The following is a 17647-nucleotide window of genomic DNA, read 5'->3' as shown; positions in this document are numbered from 1 at the left end:
CCATAGAATATAAAGGGTAGATATTTTGTGCCTTTCCTGGCCCTCCCTCTTCCTAAACGTTTATTATTCATGAAGACAAATGGTATGAAATTTCAGTGGAATACTGCAAGCTAGGATTGAAGGAAGTACTTAGTTTACTTAATGCCATTGCTGAGGTTTATGGAACACATCGGAGTTTCCCAAAGTCTAAAAAATTTAGACTTCTAGGTCCCATCATAGAAATTCTGAGTCTGGGATGGGCCTGGGAATTTGTATTTTCTGAAAGCCCCACTCACTCCCAATAACCAGCCCAGTCTGTGAACCATGAATTCTCACTTGTCAGAATCAAGTGAGACAGCTTATGTTTGCCAAGTCTGAGAGACTACACTCAGACTTGGCAAACATAAACTGTCTCACTTGATTCTGACAAGTCAAGTGCATGTCAATCATCTTTATTTCATAGATGAGAAAAATAAGTCACAAGCCTGTATGTGCCAGTTTAGATGCCATAGTGCAATGACATCCATTACACCATTATTTAAGCACCAAATTTCTGAGCACAGGTGAACTCTAACCTGATCTTGGGTCTCACCTCACAGAGCATTCATGCAACCAACGAACCAATAACCACAGTGTGCCTGAACAGTTCCTGCAACTGTCCACAGTTCAGAGAGCCCTCTGCATCCCAAGTAACCACTATTCACCATATAAAAAAAAATCCATTCAAATAGAACTTCCATAAATTTGTAGTAGAGCACACAGCTTGTTATACTCTCAACTAACTTCATTTTATAACGTAATGAGAAATTATCTGAAGATGAATAAAGAAAACAAACAGATCTTTCCAAATCCATTTCTGTAAAGGAAACAATATCCTTGCCCTCACTACCAACTTTTGTAACATTCTATTAAATGCTAATTGCTTTATTTTCATTTTAATGTATAATTCAACATTTCTGATTAATGTAACTTACCAGGATCCCAAAGAATAGAAATGAGATCCCATGTCATCAAGAAAGGGTGTCATGAGCATCAAGCAGAGGTGTGTGAGGGAGAGACAGACAAGGCAGCAAGCGACGAAGGCAGAAGACAAATATCCTGGTTCCACTTGAGTTTCTCGTTTTCTAGCCATGTCGCTCTGCATAACCTACTGAATATGGAGACAGGCTTTGGCGCGAAAGGATGGCTCATGTACTGGGAAACAAACTGCAGGCACACCTGGAACACATTAGAGGAATCTCTAATGCTTTAGGGCAGAGGATAGCAAATTACAGACCACTGGCCAAATCTAGCCCATGGTCTGCTTTAGTATGATCCACAAGCTAAGAGTGTTTTTTACATGTTTAAATTATTGAAAAAAATCAGAATAATAATATTTTATGACATGTGAAAATGAGATGAAATCCAGATTTCAATGTCCATAAGCAAAGTTTTATTGGAACACAACCACATTCATTCATTTCATGTGTTGTCTACCCTTGCGTTTACATTTTAAGGCAGAGTTCAACCATTGCAATAAGAGACCCTGTGGCCCACAAAGACTAAGCTATTTCCTATCTGCCTCTTCACAGAAAAAGTTTGTCAACCCCCCCCTTAGGGCAAAGTAGGGGTGTTAGGTTGCTTCCTGAAAACTGACTCTGTCTAGCCTTAGTTTGCTGAATATGAAGTAACATACTGAATTTAGAATCATCTCAAATACATTTCCTTTGATATAGACCTATAAAATATTCTACGATCTAGTGATCCCCACCTGAATGTCCCAGTGTTGGATTGAGACTATTCCTGTGGCTTTCTGGCCCAAAAACAGAGTTGGGGAAGGGCTTAGGCACATTCAATTCCATTACTGGAATGATGAATGCATAGAGGAGCCCAGCATACTAACCCAGAAGAACCCTCCACACAGGCTGTGTCTGAGTCTTCCTTTTAGCAAAGGGAATAGGTAGCTTTACTCTGTCAACAACCATCTGGAACACTGTTGTCATTTCCCAGCACTGATATTCAAAAATCAGAACTGCAGCAGGTAAAGCATAATTCAGAGTTGAATAGCAGGAGCCACCCACTGTACTCCCATCACTGAAGGCAGGAGGGAAGCCTATCAGAGTCCAGACAGTTCTGGTCTATTAGCAGCAGCCTAATTTTTGCCATTTCTGAAGGCAACACAAATTATAAAGCATTTGCTACTGTTGCACCAGTCAGCTAATTCAATTGTCAGACCATTTCAAACCCTGTAATTTGGATGGGAAACAGAAGGGGAGCCTTGCTCTTATTAACTGCCTGTTGGACTATTCCATGTCACAGCTTGCTTGGGGGTGAGAATAAGAAAGCATTCGCTATCAGGAAATTAACATTTGTAAATACCCTGGAAAGCTAAATAATAAGCATAATGGTTTAGAATCCAAGTAACCACCATGGTTCATTATTAAAATTGCAAGAAAATATTTTAATTTGTGGCTTTACGACACACATTGATTGTTGGTTCAACTGTTACAGTATTTTACTCACTTTTCAAACTACACATAATTCAGTCCTCTTTCCCAGTGTTTTTACCTAAACGCTCTGTGAATGACACTTTCTAGTTGCATATAACTAGTCCTTAGATTCCAAGGTAATAGAGGTGCCCTTCTACTCAAAAGCTCCATAGGTTTATTTCCCTCTGGCAAACTTAAATATGCTTTAATGAGCCATTACACTCATTTGAATTCCAGTTCTGCCAGTGACTAGCTGGATGTGTGCGGATCCAAAACCTCATCTCCCTGAGCCCCAGTCTCCATCACAGAAAATGGAAGTGATGCTACTACTTCTAGTGGTGATTTTTGACTCAGTAAATGTACTTTAAAGATCACTGAATTGGCCTCCTGGTGCTTACCATAGGCTGTGTTCTTACACTGACCATATAGAAAGAGGAGGTGGAGTAAACCTATCCATATACACCTCAGCTCAAGTTCAGGCCCCATGCCTGGTCTGCGCTGTGAATGGGGGAACACAGAATTGAGGGAAAAAAATCATTGAATTATACATTTAAAACAAGTCAATTTTACAATATATAAATCATTCCTCAAGAAAGCTGTTAAAATTTTAATTAAAAAAAAACTGCTCGAGACCCGCCTGGATAACATAGCAAGACCCTGTCTTTAAAGAAAAAAAATTTTTTTTTCTTTTTTTGGAGATGGAGTCTTGCTCTGTCACCAGGCTAGAGTACAGGGGCGCAATATTGGCTCACTGCAACCTCCACCTCCCAAGTTCAAGCAATTCCCCTGCCTCAGCCACCTGAGTAGCTGGGATTACAGGCACAAGCCATCACACACAGCTAACTTTTTGTATTTTAATAGAGACAGGGTTTCACCATGTTGGCCAGGATGGTCTTGACCTCCTGACCTCGTGATCTGCCTGCCTCAGCCTCCCAAAGTGCTGGAATTACAGGCATGAGCCACCGCACCCAGCCAAAAAACTTTTTTGATTGTAGTTAAAAGAAGGCCGGGTGTGGTGGATCACACCTGTAATCTCAGCACTTTGAGAAGCTAAGGCAGGAAGATCACTAGAGGCCAGGACTTTATCTCTACAAAAATAAAAGTAAATAATGTAATTAAAAGTAAAAATTAAAAGAGGCAGCCATGACCCATAAACTATCAGTGAATAAAGCAAGATAGGACTGTCTGCAGAATAAAGAATGCAACTGTAATACACAGGAAAACATGCTATTTGAGCAGAAGAGACCAGGAAAATGTCAGAGTAGCTAGATCATGCTTGAGGAAAAAAAATAGAACTTCAAAGAATGTGTTCAGAAGTCATGTCCTGTTTAAAATTAAATTCCCCTGACACCACAATTTCTCTCTCCTGTCTAAAGTCATGTCCTGTTTAAAATTAAATTCCCCTGACACCACAACTCCTCTCTTCTGTCTGGAAAAGTTAATCATTTTTTATTCTAGGCTATATTTTAACTATGCTTTTGCTAATGTAGTCATCACACTGCATGGTAACTATTTGTTTTAAAGTCTGGTCATCAGTAAACTGAGTTCTCAGAGATCAGGGGCCATATACTTTGGCAGTCCTAGTCCCTAACTCAGCCCAAGAATGTTAGATAAATGAATGAATAAATGTTGCTTATTGCAAAAAGGAAAAAGATGGTTTTGAAGAGTCAATGAAATATACATATGTATACACAAAATGTGTGTATGTATTAGCACAATGCACTGCAGACAGCAATCATTAAGTGGTGATTCTTTTTATTATTACTGATAAAACATGCCAACAACTGCACTACAGTTCAAGTCAATTTTGAAGCAAATCTAGTCTAACAACAACAAAATGTTCAAGTGCATGGAAAATAAGTAGACCTAATTTTAGATGATCCCCTGCCCTATTACTAAGGTTTAAAGGCCTGGATATGAGCCAGACTTCAAAAAGCCTCACAGAGCCATTTACAATTTGTGATCAAAATCCTCCACACTCTCTGTTAGCACCAATTCCACTCTCACTAAACCTTGTGCTTGCAGGCTTGTTGCCATTTGAGTAGCAGTTGATGGGCTTTCTGAGGATTCATTCTTCAAGATTTTGGTCTGAATGAGAAGAGAGGAAATGGATAAATTTCTGAACATACAACCTACCAAGAATGAACCAAAAATAGACAGAAAACCTGAACAGACCAATGATGAGCAACGAAACTGAATCAGTAATAAAAAATATCTCCCGAAAACAGGAGTCCAGGACCAGATGACTGTCTTGTGGAATTCTACAAGACTTATAAAGAACAACACTTATTCTTCTGAAAGTATTCCAAAAAATTAAAGAGGAGAAAATTCTTCCTGATTCATGCTATGAGGAATGAATTACCCTGATACCACAAGCAGACAAGGACACACACAAAAAATAAAACTACAGGCTAGACGTGTTGGCTCATGCCTGTACTCCCAGCACTGTGAGAGGCTGAGGTAGGTGGATCACCTGATTTCAGGAGGTTGAGCCCAGCCTGGCCAACATGGTGAAACTCTGTCCCTACTAAAAAATACAAAACATTAGCTGGGCACAGTGGCGGGTGCCTGTAATCCCAGCTACTCAGGAGGCTAAGGCAGGGGAATCACTTGAACACAGGAGGCTGAGGTTGCAGTGTTCTGAGATCGTGCCATTGCACTCCAGCCTGGATAACGAGAGCAAAACTCTCAAAAATAAAATAAAATAAATAAAACTACAGACCAGTATCACTGATGAATATAAATGCAAACATTTCTCAACAAAATACTAGCAAGTCGAATCCAACAACACATCAAAAAGATAATACATCATAATCAAGTGGGATTTATATCTCAGGGATGCAAGGATGGTTCAACACACACAAATCAATAAATGCATTACACCAACAGAATAAAGGACAAAAACCATGAATGTCTCAACAGACACAGAAAAAGCATTTCATAAAATTCAACATCTCTTTATGACAAAAACTCTCAACAAATTAGGGACAGAAGGTACAATACCCTCAATATAATAAAAGCCATAGATGACAAGCCATTGGCTACAATCATACTGGAAGGCTTTTATGAATCCCTCAGACTAGGTTAGGAACACCCACTACAGTCCCCCAGTAACTGATCTTCCTTTGCAACCATATATGCCACAATTCGGAGTACTGCTTAACTCTCTTCTCAGAGCCTGCAAAGTCTGCAAGATCAGAGCCATACAAAGCTTGCTTACCCACAGTGGGTTTCTAGCACAAAGAAGGACGCCAATGTTAAAATATGTGTTTGATGAGTGTTAACCACATTACATTTAGTCTGCATGCAGACACCTATGAAACAGCCTCAGTTCTTTCCTTCAGCTTGAGGATATGTACAATTCTAAACTCTAAAAGTTACATATTATCTGCAGTATTCATATTTTATTTTCTTGATGCTTTGGTGAATGTGTGTCTACCACCAGAGCAGCTGATCAAAAGAAGCAAGAGGTGGCAAGACTCAAAACTAGTCAGCTGGATTTTCTAATCTTTTTTTTTAAGCCCCATGTATTTTTCAACACTGTTTCACCTCAGTTACAAGGGAGGCACAATGCCCGAAATCTTGTCAGAATTAAAATGATTAAACTAGAAAGCCTTTTGGCAAAAGAACTGAAAGTTCCTATTTTGTGTGTACGCTGGGATTTTCAGCCTAAATCACAGCTGGGTGTACTCACCCACTGCCAGGGACAGAGGATGCATGAAAGTTTACCAGCAGTTTATCTAGGGCAGAAGCTCTCAATTTTAAATTCCCAAACTTCCATCCCATCCTTCTTTTTTTTTTTTTTAAGCATAAATATAAGATCACAGACTCTGGTGCCAAAATGCCTCATTTAAAATCCCTGCTACATCATTTATTAGCCATAGTATGTTGGGAAAATTACTTAGCATTCAGCATCTAGCTTCCTCACTTGAAAATGGGAATAAAACAGCATCTATTTAATAGGTTTGTTGTGAGGCTCAGATGAGTTAATTACATGGAAGGAGCTTAGAGTAAGGGCTGAGTAAATATTAGCTATCCTTATCATTAAACATAGCTAGAGGCATAGGAATAGGTGTGGAGGAGAAGGGATGTGAAACAGACAGAGAAAACAGAAGCAAAAGTAATCTGCTGTGTAATGATAAGAATGGAGCACTTTCTATCAGACCTCAGGAAAACCTTTCAGTGCAGGTGAACCCATCCAAGCCACATGGCCAGTGAATAGCTGTGCTCGACTTGAACCCAGTTTGTCTCCAGAGATCCAGTCCTGAACCACCAAGAAACACTGTCTCCCATCTTCATCCCTTCCCTTTTAGGGAAAGGAATTCCTGGGTTGCAAAGGGAAGCGAAAGGATGTGAGGAATGAAAACAAAGAACGTAAAACAAAAGAAGGCCGGACTCATCTGCTTTCTCCATTTATAAGAGGTAAAATGACAGGTTTCCCTTCATCATCCCTTCACAGTCATAAAAGAGCCCACTGTCTCTGCCGACACTTGGCTTTGATTTCAGCAGGCCAAGCTGAAATCAAAATCACTGTTAAAGAATTCAAAAGACTGACAGATCCTTCTCAACCCAGCAAGATCCAAAAGTAAAATAGAAATGATGGACATGAAATGCAAAGGGTAGGCAAGAACAGTGTATGGGGTCATTAGGGACACAGGAATCTCACCTCTGTCTAGAGTGGCAAGACTAGCAGAGGTGCTCTAGTGTCAGAAAGACAAAGGATTCAAATCCCAGTTTGGCTCTGTAATATCAGAAAAAATGACTTAACTTCTCCAAGAATCATTTTTTCATCTGTAAAATGGGGATAAGAACATCTGCCTCTCCATGGATAAACCACTTTGAAAGTTTCTAAGAACAAACTGGGAGACAGGCATTCACACTAGTAGACATGTAAATTGGCTCAATCTCTATCGAAACAATCTGGTAATACTGCTCTTTTTCAAACTTAACACACTTATATAGCACTTAAAATGTGTCAGGCACTACACCAGGCACTTTACAAATATTCAATTCTTGTGGCACATTGTAAAAATGGTAGCAGTGATTCCCTTCACTGTATCCCTGCATCCCTGACCTTGGAGAGTCCCCTCCCACACAGACTCTGAGCTTGGCCATGTGATTTGCTTTGGTCAGTGGAACAGCAGCAAATGTAACACAAGCAGAGGCTTGAAAAGCGCTTGAGCTCTGCCCTCCTGTGCTACGCTATGGAACCCTGAGACCACCATGTGAAGAAGCCTGAGCTAGGCTACAGGAGCATGAGAGGTTGCATCCTGTCCCAAATGAGTCCCTGATGACCAACACACTTGTCAAGCACCAAACATGTGAGTGAGGCCATCCTAGACTGTCCGGCCTCCAGCAGACCCACAAGCTGACCACGGAAGCAGAACCAGAAAAGCCACTCAACCAACCCATAGATTAGTGAGCCAAGTAAAATATTTTTTTAAGCCATGATGGTTTGGGGTGTTTGTTGTACAATACAAACTGACAGAATCTGCATAACAATCCTATTAAGTAGCTAACATTATTATCCCCATTTTGCAAATAAAGCAACTGAGGCAAAGAGGGGTTAAGTGACTTGCGCCATGTGTAAATGGCAGAGCCAAGACTCAACTCCAAGCAATCTGTCTACAGGTCTATGCTCATAACTCCTACACTATGTTGCTTTAGCTACTAAAAATACAAGTATTCATAACACTTGACCCAGAAATTCCACTGCAATTTATCATATCAATATGCTTGCACACATACAAAGTCATGTATATATAAGATTATTCATTGCAGCCCTGTTGATAATGGCAAAATACCAGAAAAAAGTTCTAGTTCAGGCATACCTCGTTTTATTGTACTTCCCTTTATTGAATTTCATAGATACTGTCTCTTTTACTAATTGAAGGCTTGTGGCAATCCTGTGTCCAGCAAGTCTATATGCACCATTTTCCAACAGTATATGCTCATTTCATGTCTTTGGGACACATTTTGGTAATTCTCTCAACATTTCAAACTTATTCATTATTACTATATCTGTTATGGTGATTTGTGACCACTGGTCTTTAATGATACTATTGTAATTGTTTCAGGGCACCATGAACCATACACACACAAAACGGATAACTTACTGTATAAATGTGGTGCATATCCTGACAGCTCCACCACTCTTCCTCTCTCTCTCTTTCCTTGGGCCTCTCTGTTCTGAGACGCAACAATATTGAAATTAGGCCAATTAATAACCCTCTGATGGCCTCTAAGCATTAAAATAAATGGAAGAGTTGTCCATCTTTCACTTTAAATCAAAAGCTAGAAATGATTAAGCTTAGTGAGGAAGGCATATTGAAAGCTGAGATAGGCCAAAAGCCAGGCCTGTTGCCCTGAATGGTCAGCTAAGTTGTAAATGCAAAGGAAAAGTTCTTGAAGGAAATTGAAAGTGCTACTTCAGTGAACACATGAATAATAAGAAAGCAAAACAGTCTTATTGCTCAAGGGGAGAAAATTTTAGCAGTCCGGATAGAAGATCAAATCAGCCATAATTTCCTTAAGCCAAAAACCAATTCAGGACAAGGTACTAACTCTCTTTAATCCCATGAAGGCTGAAAGAGGTGAAGAAGCTGCAGAAGAAAAGTTTGAAGCTGGCACAGGTTAGTGCATGAGGTTTAAGGAATGAAGGCATCTATATAACATAAAAGTGTAGGATGAAGCAGCAAGTGCTGATGGAAAAGCTATAGCAGGTTATCTGGAAGATGTAGTTAAGATCAATGATGAAGGTGACTACACTAAATAACAGATTTTCAGTGTAGACCAAATAGCCTTATATTGGAAGAAGATGTCAGTCAGGACTTACATAGCTAGAGATGAGAAGTCAGTGCCTGGCTTCATAGCTTCAAAATGCAGGCTGACTCTCCTGTTAGGGACTAACGCAGCTGGTGACATTAAGTTGAAGCCAGTGCTCATTTACTATTCTGAAAATCCTTGAGCTCTTAAAAATTATGCCAAATCGACTTTGCCTGTGTTCTACAACTGGCATCACAAAGCCTGGATGATGGCACATCTGTTTACATCATGGCTTACTGAATATTTTAAGCCCACTGTTGAGACCTACTACTCAGAAGAAAAAAAAAAGGAAGATTCCTTTCAAAGTATTAATGCACATTGACAATGCACTTAGTCATCCAATATCTCTGATGGAAATATCCAAGGAGATTAATGTTGTTTTGTGCCTGCTAATACAACATCCATTCTTCAGGCCACGAACAAAAAACAATTTCAACCTTCAAGTCTTACAACTTCAGAATACAATTTGTAATGTTAGAGCTGCCATGGTGATTCCCCTGGTGGCAAAATAAATTGAAAACCTTATGAAAAGGATTCACCATTTTTACATGCTATTAACATTCTTAATAGGAACATTTAAAATATCAACATTAACCGGAGTTTGGAATATGATTCCAACTCGTATGAATGACTTTGAGAGGTTCAAGACTTCAGTGGAGGAAGGAACTGTACTGGAAACAGCAAGAGAACCAGAATTAGAAGCGGAGCCTGAAGATGTGACTGAATTGCTGCAATCTCATAATAAAACTTGGATGGGTAAGGCTTCTTATGGATGAGCAAAGAAGTGGTTTCTTGATATGAAACTACTCCTGGTGAAGATGCTGTGACATTGTTGAAATAACAACAAATAATTAGAATTTTACATAACTTTAGCTGATAATGCAGACAGGATTTGAGAGGATTGACTCTAATTTTGAAAGAAGTTCTACTATAGGGAAAATGCTTTCAAACAACATCACATGCTACAGAGAAGTCTTTCATGAAAGGAAGCGTCAATCAGGGCAGCAAACTTCATAAGAAATCGCCACAGCCACCCCAACCTTCAGCAACCACCACTCTAGTCAGTCAGCAGCCTTCAACACTGAGGCAAAACCTCCACCAGCAAAAAGATTATGACTCACTGAAAGGTCAGACAATTGCTGGCAATTTTAGCAATAAAGTATTTTTATTTAAGATATGTACAGTGTGCTTTTTTAGATATAATGCAATTGCATACTTAATAGACTACAGTGTAGTATGAACATAACTTTTATATGCACTATGAAACAAAAAATTGTTTGATCCACTTTATTTAGATATTTAGATATTCACCTTGTTGGGATGGTATTGTAGGTTTGATTCCAACCTACAATGTCTCCGATTTATGCCTGTATATTCACATAAAGGTTTCCCATTTACAGCTGTAAAGAGAACTTGGGGCTGGGTGCAGTGACAGCATACCTATAATCCTAGCACTTTGGGAGGCCAATATGGGAGGATTCGTTGAACCAAAGAGAGTTCAAGACCAACTTGGACAACATAGTGAGACCCCTATCTCTACAAATAAAAAAAAAATTAGCCAGGTATGATGGCATGCACCTGTAGTACCAGCTACTCCAGAGGCAGAGGTGGGAGGGTCACTTGACACAGAAGGTTGGGGTTGCAGTGACGTAGGACTGCACCACTGCACTTCTGTGTGGGAAACTGTCTCAAGACTCTGTCTCAAAAAAAAAAAGACATATATATATATATATATATATATATAGAGAGAGAGAGAGAGAGAGAAAGAGAGAGAGAGAGAACTTCACAAATCTATAAATCTATAAATACTGATCTTGATGTATGAGAGAAAAAAGCATGGTGAAGAAGAGTGTACTTCTATGCTACCATTTGTGCTTTTAAAATGAAAAGTATAAATATATAACTGCTTATATATGCATAGATTATTTCCAGAGGGACACAAGAAATGGGTTTAACATCAATTGCTTCTAGAAAAGGGAACTGGCTGGTGGGGCAACAGTATAGGAAGGCTCATTTTCGTTGTAAGCTTTGCATATCTTTTGAATTTTATACTGTGTAAATGTATCAGCTATTAATTTTTAACTTAAAAGGTTATGAAAATGAAGGAAGAGAGCTGTCACAAATAATCAATAAATAGTAGCTACCAGCCTGAGCAACATCGTGAGACCTCATCTCTAAAGAAAATTAAAAAATAAGGCAGGAGGATCGCTTGAGCCCAGGAAGGAGAGGCTGCAGTGAGCTGTGATGGTGCCACCGCACTGCCACCTGGGTGACAGAGTGAAACCCTGCCTCAAAAAAAAAAGTAGCTACCATTATAATTATTCTCCCACAACTGCTTTCTAACTTTTTCTAACACAAATAATTTTTTAAGGCAGCCAATCCTCTGTAACTCCTGGCTTGCATGGAAAGAGCTCATTATAGATTCAAAAATAAAGAGGGACATATGAGCTAGCTATGTGAAGAGGCGAAAGAAGACCCAACCATGGGGTTCTCTGGTGTTCAAAGCACCAGACAGCACAGCATGTACAACATCAGCCTTTGGTTGGAGTCTATTTGGGCTGCTACAATCAAATCCCAATGACTAGGTGGCTTATAAACAACAACAACAACAACAAAAAAATGCATTTCTTACAGTTCTGGAGGCTGGAAAGTCCAAGATCAAGGCTCTAGCAGATTCAGTGTCTGGTAAGGCCCACTTTCTGGTCCAGAGATGATGTCTTCTCACATCATGGAAGGGGCAAGGTAGCTCTCTGGGGCCTTTATAAGGCACTATTCCCATTCATGAGGGTTTTGCCCTTGAGACCTGATCACCTCCCAAAGACCCACCTCTTAATACCATCACCCTGAGGGTTAGGATTTCAACATATGAACTGCAGGGGACACAAACATTCAGACCACAGCTTCGCTCTTCAGAGCAACCCAAATACGGGGCATCTTCTGTGCTCCTACTCTGTACACTCCCTACGGACCTTCTCTTTCAATCAAGGACACCAAATGAAAGTAATTATGTTGGATTCCAATAGTGTGTCTGCACACTCTCACGCTCTGCAGTTATTGATCTGCCACAGTTGATGGGTTGCCACATGCATCTGCCAAACTGCCAAATTCTCTGCTTCACTAGAACCAGACAGGGTCTGGGACAGAAACAAGAAGTTTGTGGGCAACAGAGTGTAATGTCAAGAACCAGGTCTTTGGAGTCCAGCAAACCTGGGCACAAATCCCAGCTCCAACATTCAGCTGAGTAGAGTAGAGCAACGCTCAACCTTTCTGAGCTTGTTACTGCCATCTGTTCAATGGTGACGGCATTTACCTCTCACAGGACTCTTGCTAATGCACGTACCACAGTACCAGGTACACAGTGAATGTTCACTTCACGGAGGCAATTTTCATTGTCTTTGGTATTCTAACAGAGGCTAACCACCTTGTTTCTTCCATCTCTCTCTCTTTTTCTTTCTCACACACACCACCCGCAACAATTAGCAGCCTTAGGTGTACATAAGAGGATTCCTGTCTCTGCCTTCTGCTCACATCAGTAAGCTCAGTTGACTCTACCTCAAAATACATCCCCCATCTCTCTACCTCTCTCCAAAACTCCTCCACACACAAGTGATCTAAAATCTAATTTTTTTTTTTTTTTTTTTTTTTTTAGACAAAGTCTCGCTCTGTCACCAGGCTGGAGTGCAGTGACTCGATCTCGGCTCACTGCAACCTCCACCTCCCAGGTTTAAGTGATTCTCCTGCCTCAGCCTCCCAAGTAGCTGGGACTACAAGTGCGTGCCACCATGCCCAGCTAATTTTTGTATTTTTAGTAGAGATGTGGTTTCACCATGTTGGCCAGGATGGTCTTGATCTGACCTTGTGATTTGCCCACCTTGGCCTCCCAAAGTGCTGGGATACAGGTGTGACCAACTGTGCCCCGCCTAAAATCCAAATTTCTAACCATGACCAACAAGGCCCTAGAGGACTTGGCCCCTGCCTGTCTCAGCCTCATCTCCTTGCACACTCACCCCCTACACACTCCACCCTGCCCCAGCCCCCATGTCATCTGTTCCTGACCCAGAGTCTGTGCCTCAGAGCTCTTCAGTCTGGAACAGTCTTTCCCTGAACCTCCACACAGCTTCTTTTCAACACGTAGTTCACAGCTCAAATGTCGACCCCTCAGAAACGTCTTCATTTCTGATCACCCAAACTAAAATGCTTCCCTCCCCTGACTCATTCCTCATGACCTCGTCCTGCTCTGTTTTATTCATAGCACTCATTACTATCTGAAATTACATTATTTGTACATGTGTTTACTACTTTATTATCTGATTTCTCAATTTGAATGTGGCCTCCAAGAGAACAAGGCCTTTGTCATGTTCTTCACAGTATCCCTAGAGCTCAGAACAGCACCTGCAAATAGCAGGTGCTTAATACACATGGAGGTGGGAGCTGGGGATTTAAAATGCACTCTACTGAGCTCCAGTTTCAGAGATTCTGACTCATTAAGTTTGAAACAGAGCCTAGGAATCTGCATTTTCAGCAAGCATCCACCTCCTTCATCCTAAGGCAGATAGGAGGCAGATCACACATTAAGATACTCTGGTCAACGCCCTCCATCTCCAAATCATGATTCTCTCTCTAACACACACTACTTAGGCCTACGGATCCCATTCAGGCTTCTTTATTTAATTACTCTGGGCCACTGAGGGTAAAAAAGGAGGCTGCTGACCCCTGAATTTTGAGTTCAAACAAGTAACCTCACCATGGCCAGTTTCCATTTCCGCTGCATGCCAAACTAGCTGGCCAGTCTGGCTGGAATTCTATTCTCCCCAGAAACACCTGCGCAGGTCTGGACTAGCTCCAAAGGTATAAGCCAGGTGAATTTCGGTGTCAGCTCACTGAGAGACTTTTCAGGGGCAGCTGGGGCCAATTCACATTTGCTCTATACTCCCTACAAACACACCCCCCTCAAGACACACACAGAGAACACTTAATTCTGGTACCACCAGAAAAAAGAGGCCCGAGTTCCATTGGAAGGAACCCAGCCGCTGAGAGGCAGAAATCTATGAAAGGGTCACTCAGGTGACCAAAGCAATTGGCACATTAAGTACCTTCCAACAAGCCAAACCCCAGCCTTAACCTAGAGAAATGCACTGTTCTGGAGGGAGAGTCTTACTCTGTTTTTTTGTTTTTGTTTGTTTGTTTGTTTGTTTTTGGTTTGTTTTGGGGGCATTCCCCCCAGCATTTCTTCTCAGTCTTGTCTCTTCAGAAAACACCCCTCCACCTCTTCCTGGGCACCTAAACTGTCTTCAGAGTGGCCTTAGGAGGTCTGGGACAACGAGGAGGGTACCTAACAGGATTTCCTTAAGTTTCCTGCACTGTTTTCCACACTGTTAAATGCCGAGATCCTGTATTTGATTAAAGTACCTTCCATTTCCAAAGTTAAAACACAAACGACACTCCGGGTCTGATAACTTAAAAAGTCGCCAACACCTTCGCGTCAATTAACTTCCCCCGACAAGCAAGATCGAGCTGCATTAGGGCCTGGGAGCTCTCGGGGGCTGACAACAAGCAGCACCAGTGCCCCAAGGTGTCCCTGGAGGTGGAAGAGCTCCTCTAGCTGAGCCTGTTTTTCTTTTTTCCACAGGCAGCCCTGGCTGGAGGGTGGGGGTGAGCGCGGAGACCCCAACACCTGCCGGTAAAGCAGCAGCCGCGGCCCCCGAGGGTGCCCCCGGCCAGGAGCTGCGCGCCGTCGGCGGGCGGTGCCTGGGGGAGACTCGCGCCTTCCAAACGCCGGGGCTCAGCATCCTTTCAGGCGAGCCCCACCGCCCCCCAACCCCGGACCCGGCCTCCACCGGTCACCCACCTGGCCCGGACCTAGGGCTGGCTCCTTCCCTGGGGTGTGCGCAGAGGGAGCCCCACCGACGCCGGGCAGAGCTACCCGGGCTCCTGAGAAAGGAGCGGGGCGCTGGGCAGCAGAAGGCAGCCGGGCTGGCGTGAGGGGCGCACGGGAAGGGGCTCGCCCGGAGGCGGGGGGCGGAGCGCCGGGCGCAGCCCACCTCGCAGGCCCCAGCCCAAGGCTCCGACGTGCCGGCGCTGCCGCGAAGAGTGCGGACTCGCGGTCCCCGCGGCGCCCTTCACCTCCCCAGTCCGCCAGGGGCTCCCCGGTTCCTCGCCGACGTCCGGCCCCGCAGTGCCCTCACCCTTCCCCCCGGACGGACCCCGCCGAACCTCCCCCCGCCCCCGCGCACTCACCCTCCGCATGGTGCCGGGGCCGTCCGGGCCGGGCTCCGAGACGCTAGCGCGAGGCGGGCGGGGCGGGCGGCGGCGCTCTGCCGGCCCGAAGCTCCGCGCTGTCCCCGCCTGCACACGCCTGCGCCGCGGCCGCCGAGCTGGCAGGGGGAGGGGCAGGGGCGCGCTGGCCGCGGGGTCCCCGGGGCTCTCCCGGGCTGCGGCGGTGGCACGGAGCCGAGCGGGACGCGCCGAGCTGGCGGAGGCCCAGGGCCCCAGGGCCCTTCTTCCAGCGTCGCGGCGTCCCCACCTCCTTGGGCCGCTGCGCCCCTCTCCTCTTCCTCGAGTTCCCGCCCGACCCGGAGCGGAGCGAGTCTCCGATGCCGGCCCCGCAGACCCTAGAACTGAGCGGGAGACGCTTGGGGATGAACCCTGGGCCCACTCTGCGGGGACCCCAAGTTTAAAGAGCAAGAGGGGATTGGCGGAGAGTGCAGACGGCAATTATCACCTTCTTAAAATATCAGCCTTACAGCTCTCCCCATGGGAAGGAAATGTGGCCCGCTAATGTCCGTTCCCACTCTTTTCGTTTTCTTTTTAATTTTTCATACAGGGTCTCTCTCTGTCCCCGGGAGGGGGGCGATCTCGGCTCACTGCAGCCTTGAACTCCCAGGCTCAAGCGATCCTCCCGCCTCAGCCTCCCCAGTAGCTGGGACCACAGGCGCGCGCTCGACTACACCTGGCTAATTTTTGTATTTTTATTCTTTTGTAGAGACGGGTGACTTGCCATTTTGCTTAGGCTAGTCTCGAACTCCTGACCTCAAGAGATCCTCCCGCCAGGGTCTCTCAAAGTGCTAGGATGAGAGGCGTGAGCCACCGCACCGGCCCTTTTCTATTCCTTGGAATCTGCTATTGTTTTTTGAAAGTCCTGAGCATTCATAAAGCTTTGCGGGGAGGAGTGGGAAGAGAGTTAAGAGTAAACAGCAGGTTCCAGGTCTTTGCTATTGTAAACAGTGCTGCAATGAACATTCGTGTGCACGTGTCCTTGTAGTAGAATGATTTATAATCCTTTGGATATATACCCAGTAATGGGATTGCTGGGTCAAATGGGATTTCTATTTTTAGGTCCTTGAGGAATCGCCACACTGTCTTCCACAATGGTTGAATTAATTTACATTCCCACCAACAGTGTAAAAGTGTTCCTATTTCTCCACATCCTCTCCAGCATCTGTTGTTTCCCGATTTTTTAATGATCGCCATTCTAACTGGTGTGAGATGGTATCTCAATGTGGTACATATACACCATGGAATATTATGCAGCCATCAAAAACGATGAGTTCACGTCCTTTATAGGGACATGGATGAACCTGGAAACCATCATTCTCAGCAAACTGACACAAGAGCAGAAAATCAAACACCGTATATTCTCGCTCATAGGCGGGTGTTGAACAATGAGAACACATGGACACAGGGAGGGGAGCACTACACACTGGGGTCTGTTGGGGGGAAATGGGGGAGGGGCGGGGGGTGGGGAGGTGGGAAGAGATAGCATGGGGAGAAATGACAGATACAGGTGCGGGGATGGAAGGCAGCAAAGCACACTGCCATGTGTGTACCTATGTAACAATCTTGCATGTTCATCACATGTACCCCAAAACCTAAAATGCAATAAAAAAAAAAAGGAAAAAAAAAAAAAAAAAAAAAAAAAAAGAGTAAACAGCAGGTCTACCCCGGGCTGGAGGAAACACCGTGGAACAGATACGGCCTGGTCTCATTCAGGTGAAGAAGCTCGGCGGGGAAGGGGTCTGCCTCCTCATTCCAGCGAAACCTGTGGGTTTTCCTAGCAGTCCCCTGCGTGCACAGCTTTCTTTTCACAATTGACCTCCATACCTCCACCCCAACTTTTCCAAACAACGCGGGAAGCCCATCCCCAAATGCTAATGCTTCTGGGGGAAAAAAAAAAATGAGAACGGGGAAAAGACATATTCCCCCCGATCATGAAAACACTGCACACCCTTGAGCCCAGAAGGCAGGATCTAAATCCACAAGAACAGGATGGAATGATGTGGAAAGGTCTTCCAGGAAGAAATCTGATTTTATTCTGCTTTAACTGCTGAACAAAGTAAATCGAATAGCACGGAACTAACTCAAGGCAGCCTGAATTT

The 17647-nt window shown here is 43.7% G+C and overlaps 1 protein-coding gene and 1 non-coding gene across 4 annotated transcripts in view; one reads left to right on the top strand and one right to left on the bottom strand.

Annotated features, from left to right (window-relative positions):
• The window catches only part of TMCC3 (transmembrane and coiled-coil domain family 3), a 382147-nt gene that overhangs the window by 302463 nt on the left and 62037 nt on the right, over positions 1–17647 (bottom strand). Inside the window, exon 1 of one of the 3 annotated variants that reach the window (XM_074402410.1) lies at positions 15510–15571. The exons of the other annotated variants lie outside the window; for them this stretch is intronic. Within the exon in view, the coding sequence (XP_074258511.1) occupies positions 15510–15518 (9 nt within the window). The 5' untranslated portion in view covers positions 15519–15571. Of the gene's footprint in view, positions 1–15509; positions 15572–17647 lie in introns of those variants that run through there. 3 annotated transcript variants of the gene reach the window in all.
• On the top strand, positions 2829–2965 carry LOC120365196 (small nucleolar RNA SNORA51). The gene has a single exon (XR_005580204.1). It is a non-coding gene; the product is annotated as a small nucleolar RNA SNORA51 (small nucleolar RNA).

Source organism: Saimiri boliviensis, chromosome 7 (genome assembly GCF_048565385.1).
Source record: "Saimiri boliviensis isolate mSaiBol1 chromosome 7, mSaiBol1.pri, whole genome shotgun sequence".
Taxonomy (NCBI): domain Eukaryota; kingdom Metazoa; phylum Chordata; class Mammalia; order Primates; family Cebidae; genus Saimiri; species Saimiri boliviensis.
This window is presented reverse-complemented; position numbering and strand designations above follow the sequence as displayed.